Source organism: Ranitomeya imitator, chromosome 3 (genome assembly GCF_032444005.1).
Source record: "Ranitomeya imitator isolate aRanImi1 chromosome 3, aRanImi1.pri, whole genome shotgun sequence".
Taxonomy (NCBI): Eukaryota; Metazoa; Chordata; class Amphibia; order Anura; family Dendrobatidae; genus Ranitomeya; species Ranitomeya imitator.
Window position 1 is genome coordinate 542,530,476 of NC_091284.1, and position 18,077 is coordinate 542,548,552.

Consider the following 18,077-nt stretch of genomic DNA (forward strand, 5'->3'; position numbering starts at 1 on the left):
GGAGCGCAGCCGCGTGTGTACGAGGTGGGCGGAGCGCAGCCGCGTGTGTACGAGGTGGGCGGAGCGCAGCCGCGTGTGTACGAGGTGGGCGGAGCGCAGCCGCGTGTGTACGAGGTGGGCGGAGCGCAGCCGCGTGTGTACGAGGTGGGCGGAGCGCAGCCGCGTGTGTACGAGGTGGGCGGAGCGCAGCCGCGTGTGTACGAGGTGGGCGGAGCGCAGCCGCGTGTGTACGAGGTGGGCGGAGCGCAGCCGCGTGTGTACGAGGTGGGCGGAGCGCAGCCGCGTGTGTACGAGGTGGGCGGAGCGCAGCCGCGTGTGTACGAGGTGGGCGGAGCGCAGCCGCGTGTGTACGAGGTGGGCGGAGCGCAGCCGCGTGTGTACGAGGTGGGCGGAGCGCAGCCGCGTGTGTACGAGGTGGGCGGAGCGCAGCCGCGTGTGTACGAGGTGGGCGGAGCGCAGCCGCGTGTGTACGAGGTGGGCGGAGCGCAGCCGCGTGTGTACGGAGCGGAGCCGTGTATGCAAAGTGTACGGAGCGCAGTCGCGTGTGTAGGAGTAGCTGTGCGGCCATTATACGGTACGGAGCATCATGTGGGGTCGTTATACAGTATGGAGCACTGTGTGGCCATATTTTTTTTGTTTATAATTATTCTTTATGAACAGTGTGATTAGCAGTGCGATTAGCAGTGCTAAATGGGTGTGGTTGAGACGTGGATATGGGTGTGACTAGTGAATGGGTGTGGTCAGAGGTGTGGCCTAAAATTTGCCGTGGCGCGCGTTGCGCACCGCAAACTTTGTCCCTCTTTCCCAGCTTCAAAAGTTAGGAGGTATGGGCAATGGTACCAAATACTAATGAATTATGTGTAAACTTTTGACTTTGTTTTAAAGCATTTTTATTACTTACTGCATTCTCATTCTTTCTCGTTCTCTTTCTTCTGGCATTTGGCAAATATTAATAACTAGATGGTGGCCCGATTCTAACACATCGGGTATTCTAGAATATGTATGTCCACGTAGTATATTGTGCAGTGACGTAGTATATTGTCCAGTGACGTAGTATATTGGTCAGCCACGTAGTATATTGGTCAGCCACGTAGTATATTGGTCAGCCACGTAGTATATTGCCCAGTCACGTAGTATATTGCCCAGTCACGTAGTATATTGCCCAGTCACGTAGTATATTGCCCAGTCACGTAGTATATTGCCCAGTCACGTAGTATATTGCCCAGTGACGTAGTATACAGCACAGAGCCACGTAGCATATTGCACAGCCCATGTAGTATATTGCCCAGCTATGTAGTATATTGCCCAGCCACGTATGACACAGGTTAAAAAAAATAAAGATACTCCCCTTCCGCAGGCGCGTTGTAGCACTGTCGCCTGTGTGGGGTGCAGACGGCATCTTCCGGTCCCGGGGTGTGCTGGCGTCGCGGTCACATGACCGTGACGTCACGGCAGGTCCTTGTCGTGCAGGACCTGCCGTGACCGTGTTGCGGTCACATGACCGTGACGTCACGGCAGGTCCTTTTCGTGCGACCGGAACGTGCCGGTTGCATCGCGAGGAGCGGGAAAGGCGGCGTAGGTGAGTATATAATCATTTTTTTTATTTTTTAAAATTATTTTTAACATTGGATGTTTTCACTATAGGCGCTGCATAGGCTGCGTCAATAGTAAAAAACTTGGTCACACAGGGTTAATAGCAGCGGTAATGGACAGCATTACACCGCGGCATAACGCGGTCCGTTACCGCTGCCATTAACCCTGTGAGAGGGCAGACTGGAGGGGTGTATGCGGGCGCCGGGCAGTGAGTGCGGGGATTAAGGAGCGGCCATTTTCTTCCGGACTGTGCGCGTCGCTGATTGGTCGCGGCAGCCATGACAGGCAGCTGCCGAGACCAATCAGCGAACGAATAACCGTTACAGAAGGACAGACAGACGGAAGTACCCCTTAGACAATTATATAGTAGATTATGGTAACCCTAATTGACCTCAAACGGGAAAGTTTTTTCAGATTTTATGACACACTGAGATGATCACTGTTTTTGTAAGAAAGCATTACCAAAAGCATTAAGTCTGGAATTGGTTTTACGTTTTCAGCTTTATTGAGTGCATTATAATTGACATGTTAACTTTATTAAGTTATATGTACCCCATATGCAACTCATCCCCCCCAAAAAAACACAGTTATGGTAATGATAGAAAAATATAGACAGCCATAAAGGGCAAAACTGGCTTTAATACCAAGTATGTTCACTAGAACTAAACATACCAAAACCTCCCAGATTCAAATAATATTTTAGTCATGGTCAGCAAATGTCTTGATAAGGTGTGGGGAATTAATAAATATCCATCTGTTCTCTTCTCCTTAGTAGTAGAAAAAAAAAACAGAGACCTGATTTGGGCTAAGTTCATACAACAAGCATATGAAAAATCATCCATTTTTTACATCCATTTTTCACATCCACAATTAAGAAAATAATGAAATGTCTAATATACAGCAATGTCTTATTTAATCTTTGGATTGTCTCTTATGGTAATGTTCACACAGAAGTCATTCACTAGGACTCGCACTGGACAAATGACCCTTTCCTAGGGAGACAAATTTTTCAATGAAAACGATACACACAGGATGCTTCCATTAAGAAATGTGTTATCATTCATTCTGTACAAATTCTGTATGGCTTGAATCTCCACCAGTAGTGAAGACGATGATGAAAAGCCGCCTTGTTACTATTCAGGATGTCCAGAACTAGAGCATTGTTTGTTTTTCCTGGTTCATGTGTCTGCAGCTGCCATTTTTCCAGTAGCTTTTAACATTGGTTTCTATTGCAGTCTATATTTTTCCAGCTTTCTATCAGGAAGTTCCTTCACGGTTACCTATTGGAATGAATGTGAAAGACATCACAGGAAACATGAGTTTCCTGCCAAGCTCTTCTTGGTTATAATCGAATTAACTGATACAGTAGAATACTTCATACTTCACGGCCAAGTTTTATGTTGTACTACTGCTCTTTTGGTAACAATCGGGGAAGCATTTGGAATAAGAGATAGATCCCGTTTATCTGTAAAATATATACCGTACTTGCCTATCAGTTGTACTGACTTATTTTGCAAATTGTGTGTTGCTGCCTAGGTCTCTTCCATTACCACACAGAACTGATATGGTGTGGGTATGTGCTCAAGTTTTTTGCTGTAGAAAAATCTGCTGCAAATACTCAAATATTTGTAGAAAAAAACACTTAAAAATACACGCATTTTGATATCTAGGTGGTATCTAACCCCTTCAAGGCTATTCTCCATAAATAATAGCATCTCTCCTGAGTGTTGGAGAAACTGCGGGAAAAGGGGAAACATACTCCATATTTTCTGGCAATGCCCTAAACTGAAACCATTGTGGCGAGGAATCTCTAACATTTTAAACACTTTAGCAAAAGGGAAGATTGATCTCTCTCCTCAACTCGCACTGCTGTCCATAGGTATTGACCGTATTAGCCCCTCGCTTAGGCCTATTGTGGCACATATTCTCCTCGTAACTAAGAATTCCATTGCATACCATTGGAAAAAACCTTGCCCTCCTACAACGCAAGAAATTATTGATCTGGTCTCCCTACATAAATCTTACGAATATAAATTTTCCATTGCCAATGCAGGTTTTAAAAAATTTGCCATCAAATGGCATCGCTGGTTAGAGATCTATCCCTAATATATCTGGTCATACATATGTGGGTTCTTGTAGTTTCAGAATGCTGATAAATGTTAAACTTGCATTGTTTATTTCTCTTCTACTACATAAAATACTTGAGAGTTATTGATTTTCCTAACTATTAAAACCAATCAAAAGTATTCGGTCTTCTAGGTTGTTACACCAACATTAATTGCTACTGTTTTGTTCCAATTACTGACTGTTATACAAATATTTACCTTTCAACGTTATTACAGTTATGTAAACTATCTACGCTGCGTACGTAGACCATATTTGTCTTCTTACCTTGTTTTTGTCTTCTCCCATATGCCCTCATGTGCCACCCTTTTTTCCTTGCCCCTTGGATCCCACCACCTCCTCTCCCTTCGTGTTATGTCTCGTGATATGTCTTGTTGACATGGTTGAGAAATTTTTCAATAAAAACTATTTGAATGAAAAATACACGCATTTGATGTGGTTTTGCTTGTGTTTTTGATGCCCTTTTTTTACACTTACCGGTAGCTGTTTTCAGAGATCTTATTTATTTTGCTGGTATTAAAAAAAATTGTGTGTGGGAAGGGGTTTCAGCCTAAAAAACGAAGCGTATGAACGGGGCATAAGTGTGTCCTGGATATTGGAGGCCCAGGTTGATTTCCCCCCCATGTCCCTTCACAGTACAACACAGATTAACTATTGTGCAGAAACTTGAGCTAACTACTAATTCAGTGCAAGTCCTAAGAGTCCAACCTATTACCTAGTGGGTTTATCTAGACAAGAGGACCCGTTGAAGCGCTTGATCAGCGTGAAACGGCCGTCGTGGTTCCCTGCTCACCTCCCGTTCACCTGCACTCCCTCGGACCGTGAAGCTGTAAATCCTCATGTCTTGAATAAAAGCATTGGACCACTACAGGGTGAGTGCTGCCGCATTTTTCTGCTCTTAGTCTTATCTAGACAAAAAACCCAAAGGGCAAATGCTAATTGCCCCATATTAGGGCAAAAATTCCTTCACGATTTCAGATACAGAAAACAATTCGTTCCCAGAATAAATGTCCAATTACATTCATCTAAAAAGGCCCTGTTTGAATTTGGCCAGTGAATCGACTATTACAACATCCTGCGGCAGAGAAAATGAATAATGCAATTGTGACGGTCCAAAAAAAAAGATATTCGCAAAGGGTAAAAATCCTTAAGAATATTTATTTGTCAATTGTTATTGAAGTTTCCATTTGAAAGGCTCTTGTCCGCTATAATCTATACACAGCTGTAAAGTATTGCACTAAAGCCCCGATTCATCAAGACTGGCATTTTTACGTCAGTCTTGATGAACAGTGCACTAAAGTAAGATGCGGGATTGTCGTAAAAAAGACAAAAGTTACAAAAAGTAGAGGTGTTTCAAGCGGTTTTGGAAAGAACTGTTTGAGTTGAAGCCTTGGCAGCGGCTGTTTGGTTTCCCCCCATTACCGCTTTTTAAAAATTTTTTTTATATTTTTTGTACAGGATGCGTCAGGATGAAGCGACATAGGCACCTCAGCAGCAGCGACAGCTCAGACAATGAAAGTGAGTACTTAATAATTAGTGTGCTATTATTACCCTAATCTTCACGTAAGTATAAGATGGCTTCTAGTGTATATTTATATATGGAGCTTGTCATCCCAAGACAAATAGCTGTGCACCTTACTCCATTTTTCACATAAGAGAAGGAAAAAATTTGAGTAATCACCCAGATTATTCGTTCTTTGAACATAGATGTAAAATGAATACAAATAAATGGAAAATTCTAGTGCGGAGGTAGTCTACTAATTCTTACCAGGCACATGCAACAGTTGGCAGTCTATGATGTACAAGTATTGTACTGATAAAACCTTGGTGCATGTGAACATGGCTTAACCATGCTTCTGTCAAATTTGTAGTTGTCTTACCGGAGACCTGAACCTTAACTTTTTTGTTGTTAGGTCTTTTAAGAATTTGTTTGGTCACATTTTACGGAGTCCCAAAAAAAGCTGTTAAATATCGCACACGAGCATTGGTGATACTGCACATTGTCGCAGTATGGCTATACCATCTATAGAATGTATAGTTACTAGTTGGAGTATTTTCAAGTTCACTTTGTACATCAAAAAGTGCTTTTTAGTGCATCACCAGTAATGTTGATTTGTTTTATTTACAGGTCCTTCCACTTCCTTTTCTTCTTGTTTTCAGTACAGGAGTAAGGCTAAAATCACAACAGAGGATGAAAAAAAGTCTGCCGAGGTATTTGGAGACACTTGGGAATTAATAGTACTGTCATTGGTTATATGAATTTCGAAAAGGGGAGATGGTGAAAATTCCAAGTAATTTATCTCTTTGTATGTTGAAAGCATTTCTAATCATGATTATTTTGTGCAGAAGTGCTGGACATCTTCAGTACTATCTTGTTGGGGCAATTTAAGATTTGCAATAATGAGAAGTATTCATTGTTTAAAATGCACAGTAAGTGTTGTGCATTTATGACATATTTTACTTAAAGTGGTTGTCTACTACCATTCCCGACGCTTGGCCCAGATAAAATGAAAAAAAAAAAAATACTCCCCTCCCGTGCTGGCGCCTTTTTTGCGCAGTCACGGGTGTCTAGTGCGGTTGTGATGGCCCCCGGCGCTGGTGTCCCTGTCCCTGCCTTCTGTCGAATTGTACTTGAAGAGGAAGTCCAAGATCAGCTGCAGCCCAGAATTCCTCTTCATGTTCAATTTGTCCAAAGGCGGAGACAATGAGGCCAACGCTGATTGTGGCCGGGGTCACAAGTCACAACAACCGCACGAGATCCCCAGGGAGAGTGAGTGCCGACACAGTGGGAATGGCACCAGCACGGAAGGGAGTATAGGCTTTTTTATTTTATCGGGTCCAAGCTTGGGGAATGAGAAGGGGTTGTCCTAGTAGACAACCCCTTTAATCTCAACAATTGTAGCTGCACAACGTCTCTGCTGGCATTTTTCTATGTTTAAGGTTTTTAGCACCACTCTGGCAATGTTTTTTTATTTCACCGCCAGAGTGGTATCATTAATTCATGCTCCCTGCCAATAGTAAAATACTTGCCAGCCACCATCTTCTGTTCTTCCCGCCGCCACTTTGGTCCCGCTCCTCCATAATGTGACACAGCTTCTGACTGGCCAGAAGTCATGGCTAACGAATCACAAGCTTTCAATGCAACTTTGTGGCTTTCATAGACTTTGGATTGAGAAGTGTCTTCCTGCTCGTCCAGCAAACATGTCAGTGGGCTATTTACGATCTACATACAGAGTATATGCTGTGCTCATAATTTTACACTATGACCTTTATAGTGCTATGTTTTGTAATGTAACAGAGCAACCACCATTTAACTGCCTCTTGAACCATGATATGTGAATGTATGGACCGAGATGAGCAGCCTTGCTACAAATCCATTTGCCAGAATTTGCCAGCCTCATGGGCAAATTTGAGGCTGTTGAATTCGGGTCAGGAGACCGGCAGCCAAATCAGCAGCGAGTCTGTGTCTAACTATCTGTTCTCTGACCATGTTACATGTATCTATGAAACAGTCCTAAATCCCTCCTTCTTGAAGTTTTGTTTTGTAAGGTGGGGGCAGCGTACACAATGTGCTCTCCGTTTCCATTTTAGCGCGTTCTCTAGTTGTAACTGCACATGGTGTTCTGTGGAATCAAAAAGAAATATCTTCTGGATGATTTTGAGCTTGAGTATATTTAGACAGAGGCAAATCCTAATCCACAGTTTTATTTACTACTGGTACAGAGTGGCATGTCTTGGGCTACTTTCACACTTGCGTCGGTACGGCTCCGTCGCTAAGCATCGGCGCGACGTACCGACGCATGTTGTGAAAATTTGGCACAACGTGGGCAGCGGATGCAGTTTTTCAACGCATCCGCTGCCCATTGTAAAGTCCCGAGGAGGAGGGGGCGGAGTTCCGGCCGCGCATGCGCGGTAGGAAATGGCGGACCCGACGTACGAAAAAACGTTACATTGAACGTTTTTTGTGCAGTCGGTCCGCCAAATACCGACGGAACGTTTTTTGTGCCGTCGGTCCGCCAAATACCGACGCATCCATCGCACGACTGACGGCCATCCGTCACAATCCGTCGCTAATACAAGTCTATGAGAAAATACAGGATCCTGCATTCTCAAAAAACGACGGATTGTGACGGAAGCTGAAAAACGCAAGTGTGAAAGTAGCCTAAAAGTATGTTTCCACGTGCAGTTAACGCTGCGTGTTTGACACTGCATAGAGACGCAGCGTCAAACACGCAGCGTCCAGATGTTACAGCATAGTGGAGGGGATTTAATGAAATCCCATCTCCACTATGCGTGGTAACCCGCACGCGGCGGCCCTGCGACTCCGGACATGCGGCGCGTTTAAGATCGCAGCATGACCGTATACCTTGCGGCGAAGCTGCGTCGCCGCAAGTATAACACAGGGCCCTATGCATGGGGTGCGATGAACCCGGATGTGTGCTATGAACACATCCGGCATCATTGCATCCCAAAAGGGGCGGAGCTTAGCGCAGAGCGGGTTTGCCGCTCCGACGAAACCGCCGGCCATCCTGTTCGTGACTCCAAGCCATGTTCCACATCTACTTTACATCAGCACAATTTTGGAACAAACATTTTTTTTTTTTGTTAGAAAGTTATAAGGGTTAAAAGTTGAGCAGCGATTTTTTTTTTTTTTTTTTTTTTTTTACTCTCTCCATTTTTCCAATTAAATTTACAAAACCATTTTTTTTAGGGATCACCTCACATTTGAAGTCACTTTGAGGGGTCTGTATGATAGAAAATACCCAAAAGTGACACCATTCTAAAAACTGCACCCCTCAAGGGGCTCAAAACCACATTCAAAAAGTTTATTAACCCTTCAGGTGCTTCACAGGCATTTTTAGAATGTGTAAAAAAAAAAAAAAAAAAAATTAAATTTTTTTTCACAAAATTTAACTTTCGATCCAAATTTTTTCTTTTTACAAGAGTAACAGGAAAAAATGGACTCCAATGTTGGTTGTGTAATTTCTCCTGAGTACGCTGATACCCCATATGAGGGAGAAAACCACTGTTCGGGTGCACAGCAGGGCTTGGAAGGGAAGGAGCGCCATTTGACTTTTTGAATGCAAAAATTGCTGGAACAATTGGCTGGCGCCATATCTCATTTAGAGAGCCTAACAAGTGAAAAGCCCCCACAAGTGAGGCTATTTTGGAAACTAGACCACTCACGGAACTGATCTAGATGTATGGTGAGCACATTGAACCTCACAGAAGTTTATTACTTTGAGCCGTATAAATAAAAAAAATCTTACTTTCTATATATGATGATAAAGCATTGTTTTTTTTTCCTTTATTTAATTTTTTGTGGTGTTCACTAAAGGGGTTAACTAGTGGGACAGTTTTATAGGTCAGGTTGGTGCTGACGTGGCAATACCAAATGTGTACTTTTATTGTTAAATTTTTTTCATACAAATATATTTATAGATAAAATATTTTATCTGTTATTTAAAGAAATGTTTTTTACCTTTTTTTTAAAAAAAATAAAAAAAAGAAATTTTTTTTTTTTACTTTGTCCCACTATGGGACTATAATTTTTTGCAGGCCGATCGCTTGTATAAACTGCATGCTGTTTAAACTGTCAGCTCTGCACTGACAGAAACTTGCTGATCATGTACTTCACATGATCGATTTTCCTAGCTCTGGTGACCCGGATGTCATCATGGCAACGATCAGGACTCCGCAGCTTGAAAAGGGGCTTTCAATTCTCTGCCGGCTTTCGGAATGCTGCAATCAAGTTTGATTGCAGTATTTTAGGGGGTAAAGTGCCGTGAGCGGTGTGTGATCGCTACTGGCACTTAGTGCCGGGTGTCAGCTGTGGGAATCAGGGTCAGATAGACCCAGGGCACAGAGACGTATCATTACGACAAATCTAAGAAAGGGGTTAATTTTTCTCTCTCTGCACTGGGTAAAAAATATGCAGAAAAGTATGTGGGACGGGACCAACAAGCTAGATTTTACATTTGCTGACTATATAGTTCATGTTAATTAAAACTGTGCTAATTATCTCTTCTTGTATCAGAGCCACTTGGCAGAGGCACACAGCTAAACTCCTCCGTGGGTGACAAAAATGTAAGAATAGAAGATGGGAAACTAAAAACAGAGATCTTTATATACTCAAACCATGAGCTTTCGTGAATTTGTGAAGTGCTTCCAATGAAAACATCAAGTGATACAGGATATCATCTTATCTCTTTTTACATAATTGTTAATTAGATCAGTTGACAATGTATATGTAACAATAATTAAAAAAAAAGTAATGAGAATGTAATTTGCATAAATACCGTTTATACTCGAGTATAAGCCAAGATTTTCAGCCCATTTTCTTGGGCTGAAAGTGCCCCTCTCGGCTTATACTCGAGTCATACCCAGGGGTCGGCAGGGGAGGGGGAGCGGGGGCTGTCTAATTATACTCCCCTACTCCTGGCGCGGTCCCTGCACGTCCCTGCTTCTTCCAGGGCTGCATATTCTTCCTGTACTGAGCGGTCACATGGTACCGCTCATTACAGTAATGAATATGCGGCTTCACCTCCCATAAGGGTGGAGCTGCATATTCATTACTGTAATGAGTGGTAACGGTGACAGCTCAGTACAGGAAGAAGCTGCCGGCGCCGGGAAAGGAGGGACCGCGCCAGGAGTAGGTGAGTATAACGGGGAAGGGAGCGCTGCGCGATATTCACCTGCTCCTCGTTCCAGCCGCCGCTCCATCTTCTACAGTGACGCTCAGGTCATAGGGCACGATGACGTGGTTAGTGCGCGCCCTCTGCCTGAACGTCAGTGCGGAAGACGCTGAAGATGGAGCGGTGCCGGAACGAGGGGCAGGTGAATATTGAAAGTGTCGGGGGTCTGAGCTACGCAGAGGTGAGTATGTGATTTTTTTTTTTTTATCGCAGCAACAGCAAATGGGGCAAGTGTCTGTATGGAACATCTTAAGGGGCCATAACGTTTGTGCAGCACTGTATGGGGCCATAACGTTTGTGCAGCACTGTATGGGGCCAGAACGTTTGTGCAGCACTATATGGGGCCATAACATTTGTGCAGCACTATATGGGGCCATAACGTTTGTGCAGCACTATATGGGGCCATAACATTTGTGCAGCACTATATGGGGCCATAACGTTTGTGCAGCACTATATGGGGCCAGAACGTTTGTGCAGCATTATATTGGGCAAGTGTCTGTATGGGGCCATAACGTTTGTGCAGCACTATATGGGGCCAGAACGTCTGTGCAGCATTATATGGGGCAAATGTCTGTATGGGGGCCATAACGTTTGTGCAGCGTTATATGGGGCCATAACCTTTGTGCAGCACTATATGGGGCAAATGTCTGTATGGGGCCATAACGTTTGTGCAGCACTATATGGGGCCATAACGTTTGTGCAGCACTATATAGGGCAAATGTCTGTATGGGGCCATAACCTTTGTGCAGCATTATATGGGGCAAATGTCTGTATGGGGCCATAATGTTTGTGCAGCACTATATGGCACAAATATCTTTATGGAGCATCTTATGGGGCCATAATCAGTATTTGTGCGGCATTATATTGGGCAAATGTGTCTATAGAGCATCTTATGGGGCCATTATTAACCTTTATGCAGGATTATATGGGGCATATTTTAATATGGAGCATCTTATGGGGCCATCATAAACTGTATGGAGCATTATACGGGGTTCCTGATTCAATATGGATATTCAAAAACACTTAACCTACTAATGTCTCAAATAATTTTACTTTTATTGGTATCTATTTTTATTTTTGGCATTTACCGGTAGCTGCTGCATTTTCCACCCTAGGCTTATACTCAAGTCATTAAGTTTTCCCAGTTTTTTGTGGCAAAATTAGGAGGGTCGGCTCATACTCGGGCCGGCTTATACTCTAGTATATACGGTACATTTCTTGTATATTGTTACAAAATGCAAGCAGAAGCCATGTGTCATGCCCACACAAAATAGAAGCATATGGCTTGGCTAATATTCTCTAAGCTTTGTCTTTCATTTTGATGTCATTACGTTTTAGTTTTCTAGTAGCGCAGTTTTAGGGGATGTCATTATGACAAATTGCTGGGGAGCCATCTCTAAGCACCCTCAAAGATCAGCTGCGTGGAGTGGCAATGGTGCTTGTGCAAGCCCTGTAACCTATCGAATGCTTACACTACTTTATAGATCTGCACTCAATCTACTTAGTTTCCTTGTCCTATTAGCGTAAATAGCTGATGATCTTAAAATGGTATTTCTAGACTTCAAAATTATCCCCTATACATTTGATAGGTGATAACTTCCTGATCATAGAGAGGTCAACCACTGGAAACCCTCCAAAAACAGCTCTCTGCAGATCCCCATATTAGGGTATGTGCACACGTCAGGATTTCTTGCAGAAATTTTCCTGACAAAAACCAGACATTTCTGCCAGAAATCCGCATGCGTTTTTTGACGCGTTTTTTGTGCATTTTTTTCCCCAAATGCATAGAATTGCGGGAAAAACGCAGAAAATCCGCAAAAATAATGAACATGCTCATTTTTTTATCACGATGCATTTTTTTCGCGGAAAAAAATGCATCCATGTGCACAAAACATGCAGAATGCATTCTAAATGATAGAATGCATAATGTATGCGTTTTTAATGAGTTTTTATAGCGGTTTTAGCACGAAAAAAACGCAAAAAAAATGCGAAAAAACCTGAACGTGTGCACATAGCCTTAACGGAAGTACTGGGGCGCGCGTGCTTGACCTACGCATTCATTCACTATGGTACTGACAGAGAAAGCAGAGTATATTGAGTATATTTTTTACTTGATGCTTTGGTTTGCTGTATTTGTTTTTATCTAATTTTACTGCTTTTTATACAAGCTTTAAGCGACGCTTAGAAAGCAGTTGTATAAATTTACATCTATAGTTTGGATATGTGATAGTATGTCCAAACCCCAGTACTAACAGCTGATTCGGTGGTCCTTTATAAACGATTGCCGAGGTCCCATTAAGACTTTAAAATTAGTGTATTTTTATCCTTTAAAGTGATGTCTTCGCAATATGCTATGTCAACACTTTTTGATTTTTGTGGGACTGGCCTTTGGGATCCCTGCCAATCCTCCTTGGGGGGCCCTCTTGAAATTGCATGTTTTCTTTGCTTAGCTGGGTAGTCAGGGGCACTGCTGTGCAGGGTAAACTTAGGGTAAATAGAGCTGCACCATTTCTTTGGCACTTTTTACCCTGGCCAACCACTGTACAATGAAAGGAAAGAAGAACTAAACCAGTGCTGAGAACATTCATTATCCAAATTGGTGGTTGCACAGATGTCTTACCCTCTCCATTCATAAAGTGATGGCATATCTTTGTGATATACCATTTACTTTAGAAAATGGGAATTTTAAGTGATTGGGTTTGAGATCAAGATGAGCAAAAATACCAGGCACAGTGGAACTCCTACATTTCTTCATCTGGCGCACTACAGCTTATTTGATGGGTATTTTGATGAGTACGATGACCCGTTTGTTTTGCTGCTCAGAATGGTTTTGGGGGTCAAAATATCATCACACTGGTATGAAATCCTAGAAAGTCCCTTTTTTAGATTATTCCGTATAGGAAGAAGTTACCCAGAGTTCAGCAGTTTTGTATTTATTTATTCTTTAATCTGTGCAGAACCTGTGCAAACTGGTGAAAAAAACAAACCTATTAGGGTATGTGCACATGTTGCGGATTTGACGCTGCGGATCCACAGCAGTTTTCCATGCGTTGTACAGTACCATGTAAATCTATGAAAAACCAAATCCGCAGTGAACATGCTGCGGAAAATACCATGCGGAAACGCTGCATTGTATTTTCCGCAGCATGTAAATTCTGTGTGGATTCCACAACGTTTTACACTTATTCCATAATAGGAATCCGCAGGTGTAAAAACGCAGGCGAAATCCGCACAAAAACTGCACAAAATCCGCAACGTGTGCACATACCCTTACTGTGCTTTTCTTCTGGATTTATTCTGTCCTGTACCGCTAATCTCCCCCTAGGCCTGAAAACTGTCCGCCAGAGAGCACCTGTCACCCAGTGGCTGTGAGGCCATAGGGATTACGTCTTTTTCAGGCAATGCTTTGTTACACGCAAGTTTGATGGAAACTAAAGTTCTGAAAAGGAGAATTCTGAGGTCACAGACCAAGACGTATTTTATTATATAAATACTGTATTACTGAGGATTGCCTCATGAATGGAATTCCCTTGGCACTCCAATCTGAACATATGTAACATTTTAGTTTCTCAAATCTCAAGGTTCTATTATGAATTATGAGGAAAACGACACCATGGTCTGTTGTGCCATAATGTCTCTCAAGTGCTTCAAGATGAATTTTAGGCGGCATACTTGTGGATGGGTGATTTTCTACTTGTGTGAGATCTTATGTAGGTATGTTGCAGATGACTGAATTACTAAGCCTTGTACTCTGGTGTCCTGCTGAGTATTCTGCCACTGCTGCACCCTTCATCATTCCAAGTTTCAGACAAGGCTAGATGGAAATGCCTTGCCAGGTCTGGGACATTTGCCAGGAGCAGCTGTTATGTCTCAGTAGATCTCTAGACACTTTGTTTCTGGTTTCAGAATTCAGTTAAGATGGCTTTTCATTTTTTGCTAAGACCTCTTTCATACTTCAAGTCTTTCTGTTTCAGTCAAAATCTGTCGTTTTGTGAAAAAAAAAAAAAAAAAACGGATCCAGCGAATTTGCTTGCTGGATCCGTCTTTTTCTCATAGACTTGTGTTAGCGACGGATTACGACGGAGGGCCTCATGTTTCGTCCATCGTGCGCTGGATCCGTCATAATTTGTTTATCCGTCGTCTGTAGAGGACGGACAAAGTAAAGTTTTTTTTGTCTGCGTCGAAAAGTTGGATAGCAACGGATCCAGCAGCGTCCGTCGTTTGATAGAATGGAAGCCTATGGGCGCAGGATCCGTCACTGTCCGCCAAATGACGGAATCCAGCGACGGATTCCGTTTGTTTACACTAAGCATGCTCCAAATCTGTATTTAGTAGCCAATTGGCCAGACAGCCCCAAATCTATATAAACCTGCCATGTGGCTTCATTCCTCAATGTGCCAGCAAGAAGTCTGCCAGCAACCTGCCTGATAGATGCATAGATGCTCACAATATTTGCAAGAACTCCTTCCATTTCTGCCACTTGCTCTCCAAGCTCTCGAAGATGGGGTGTTAGAACACTCAATATATAGGTTTCCATTATTTTCCAGTAGCCAATCACGTTTGGGAGCCTACCATTTGGAGATATGAAAAAAAACAGAAGAAATTGATGAAAAAACGGATGCAGCAGATCCGCTCTACGGATCTGTCGAAAAAACGGATCCGTTGTTTCCGTTTTTCACTATTTTTGATCATTGCAACTATGAAGTTCGCTTTCTAAAATACTTAAAATATTAGCATTGTGCATGAGCTTTTGCTCCTGTGGATAAGAGATTGTGATTGCAGGACGACTATTGTGGGAAACTGTTCTGTAATGACTTTAAGAAATAAGCTTCTCATCTTCTCTAAAACTAAGATGAATTAGTTTTGGCTACGTTTTATTTTGCAGATCTGCTGACTTGCTACATTTCATCTGATCTTTCATTTGACATATTTACACTCGTATCTTTGCGCATTTAGGTATTCCGGAAAGACCTAATCAGTGCCATGAAGATTCCAGATTCCCAACATGTCAGTATGGATGAATACTATCACTTTGCAGACACATGGAAACAAGAGTGGGAAAAGGGGGTCCAAGTACCTGCTAATCCGGAGACCATCCCGCAGGCTTCTCTCAGGTACAAATGAAAGCATCGGCAATAACCTAATCTGTTTCATGAAATGTCCGCCGTAACCGCTGCTATTAACCCTGTGTGTCCCCAACTTTTTACTATTGATGCTGCCTATGCGGCATCAATAGTAAAAAGATCTAATGGTAAAAATAATAAAAAAAACAAAAAACCTGCTATTCTCACCCTCCGTCGTCCGACGATGCGCTCGCGCCTGCTGCCATCTTCCGTTCCCGGCGATGCATTGCGAAATTACCCAGAAGACTTAGTGGTCTCGCGAGACCGCTAAGTCATCTGGGTAATTTCGCAATGCATCCTGGGAACGGAAGATGGCTGCAGCCGCGCGCGTGTCGCCGGAGCTTCGGTGGATCCCAGGGGCTGAGTATATAACTATTTTTTATTTTAATTATTTTTTTTTACAGGGATATGGTGCCCACACTGCTGTATGCTACGTGAGCTGTGTTAGATACTGCGTGGCTGCTATATACTACATAGGCAGTGTTATATACTATGTGGGCTGTGTTCTATACTGCGTGGGCTGTGCTATATATTACGTGGCCAGTGTTATATACTGCGTGGCCTGTGTTATATACTACGTCGCCTGTGTTATATACTGCTTGGCTGCTATATACTGCGTGGGCTATGTTATATACTGCGTGGCCACTGTTATATATTGCGTGGCCTGTATTAACGCATCGGGTATTCTACAATTTGTATGTATATAGCAGCCACATAGTATATAGCACAGGCCACGTAGTATTTGTCTGCTTTATACTACATAGCTCCTATATACTACGTGGCCTGTGCTATATACTGTGTGGCTGCTATATAAATACATATTCTAGAATACCCGATGCGTTCGAATCGGGCCACCATCTAGTTCACTATAATGAGGCAGCAGAGTTGTTCTGGAACAAGTCTGGCCTCTGTTCAGCAATGTCTTTCTTTTGAGAAGCGTTGCTATGTTTTATAACCGGTTAGATCATGCATTGCACATGACTAACTTGCTAGAGCCTGGTAACCCGGAGGTTGTCATGACTACATCGGGTCACCATGGCAACATTCGGGCCTCCCACAATGACTTCTCGGTTAGGGTTGTGGAGTCTGTATTAAATGGACTGATTCCTAAAATATATTAAACTTGGTTCAGTAGTACAATGCAGGATGTGTTGTAAATGTTTTCATAAAAATTTGGGAAAGATATGACATTTCCTATAAATGTCTGTTCTGTTTCAGATCTAAGGATCTCTGCTTTTAGTGAGATGAATCTGTGCTGCACTTTATGTACATGCTCAGTAGTGACCAGCGCTGTGGAGTCGGAGTAAGGGACATTGAGGAGTCTGAGGTTTGGCTTACTGACTCCACAGCCCTTGTCGCGGGGACATCATGGTTGCGGGGGTGCCTGCTTTCTAAGTTCTGCGATCGATATTTAGCATTTTAGGGGGTTAAAGTGTCGTGAACGGTGCGGGCACTGCTCCTGCACGGAGTGTCTGGTGTCAGCTGTCAGAATCGTTGAACACCCTGAGGTGCAAAATATAAGAAAGGGTGCACTCAAGCTGTATTGGATAAAAAGAGAGGGGTGCAGTGCCTAGTCCAATAATGTATATGGCAAAGAAAAGAAAAAAAGATTGGACTATAAACAGGCCAGCACAACCACAAGGAATAGAAAAATACAAAATAGTTTATTAAATACCACAGCAAAGAACATCTAAAAACATTAAAAATACAACAAGTGTGTACAAAACACCCCTAATCACACATAATATGTCTGCAAGAAATATTTTAACATAATATAGTAAGATAAATAGGGCTGGCAGTATAAATCACCACATGTTTGCAAAGAAGTGTATATATACACTGCACTCCCTATCGATGTATCAGCATAGTGAGCCTAAGAAAAAAAAAAAATGTCCAGAAGCTCACCAAAAGACCATCAACCAGGGTAGAAAACAGTCAACAAGATTGATAGCCCATGCAAACAACGAAAGCGATATACCGGTACCGGGCCTCTCTGGTTCGGTTCTGAGACTGTCACGGTGGCTAGACCCGGTCCGCGACCCTGCTAAGGGGCGTCCAATAAAGGTGGTATAGTCTGTCAGGGGTTCGTGACGCCACCTGTGGTGTTCGGTCAGGGTGACCGATGCTGCTATGGAGTCCACTGGGGTGATGGAATGGCAGCTGGATGGTATACCTTCCCACAGGTGAAGTATGTCCCCAGGGCTTCCCAGTGGTGTAGGTAGCGATGGTGTGAGGTGCAGACAATAACGAGGACACAAGGTTGCAGTCTCTTTACCTCTTTATTGAAGACTTCAGGGTCCTCAATCCAGAGCACGTTTAACAGGGCTATCAGAGACAGGCCGGTCTGATGGGCACTTCCAGAGTTTCCCTCGCAGATGGAAATCGTTGCCTACCACTAGCGCCTGTGTGTTGTAGTCCTACCCTGCTGAGTATTCGGTATAGTCCTCACAACTGCTGTTCTCGTTCGTTCGTCCTCTACAGCTCTCTCTCTCTTTTGTTCTAGATGTTACTAGTTTCTTGTCCCCCGGATATGTTTTGGCTA

At 43.1% G+C, this 18,077-nt stretch overlaps 1 protein-coding gene across 1 annotated transcript in view; it reads left to right on the plus strand.

Annotated features, from left to right (window-relative positions):
• The window catches only part of JADE3 (jade family PHD finger 3), an 86,320-nt gene that overhangs the window by 42,870 nt on the left and 25,373 nt on the right, over positions 1 to 18,077 (plus strand). Inside the window, exons 2-4 of the mRNA XM_069757856.1 lie at positions 5,176 to 5,235; positions 5,846 to 5,928; positions 15,369 to 15,526. Of these exons, the coding sequence (XP_069613957.1) occupies positions 5,187 to 5,235; positions 5,846 to 5,928; positions 15,369 to 15,526 (290 nt within the window). The 5' untranslated portion in view covers positions 5,176 to 5,186. The remainder of the gene's footprint in view (positions 1 to 5,175; positions 5,236 to 5,845; positions 5,929 to 15,368; positions 15,527 to 18,077) is intronic.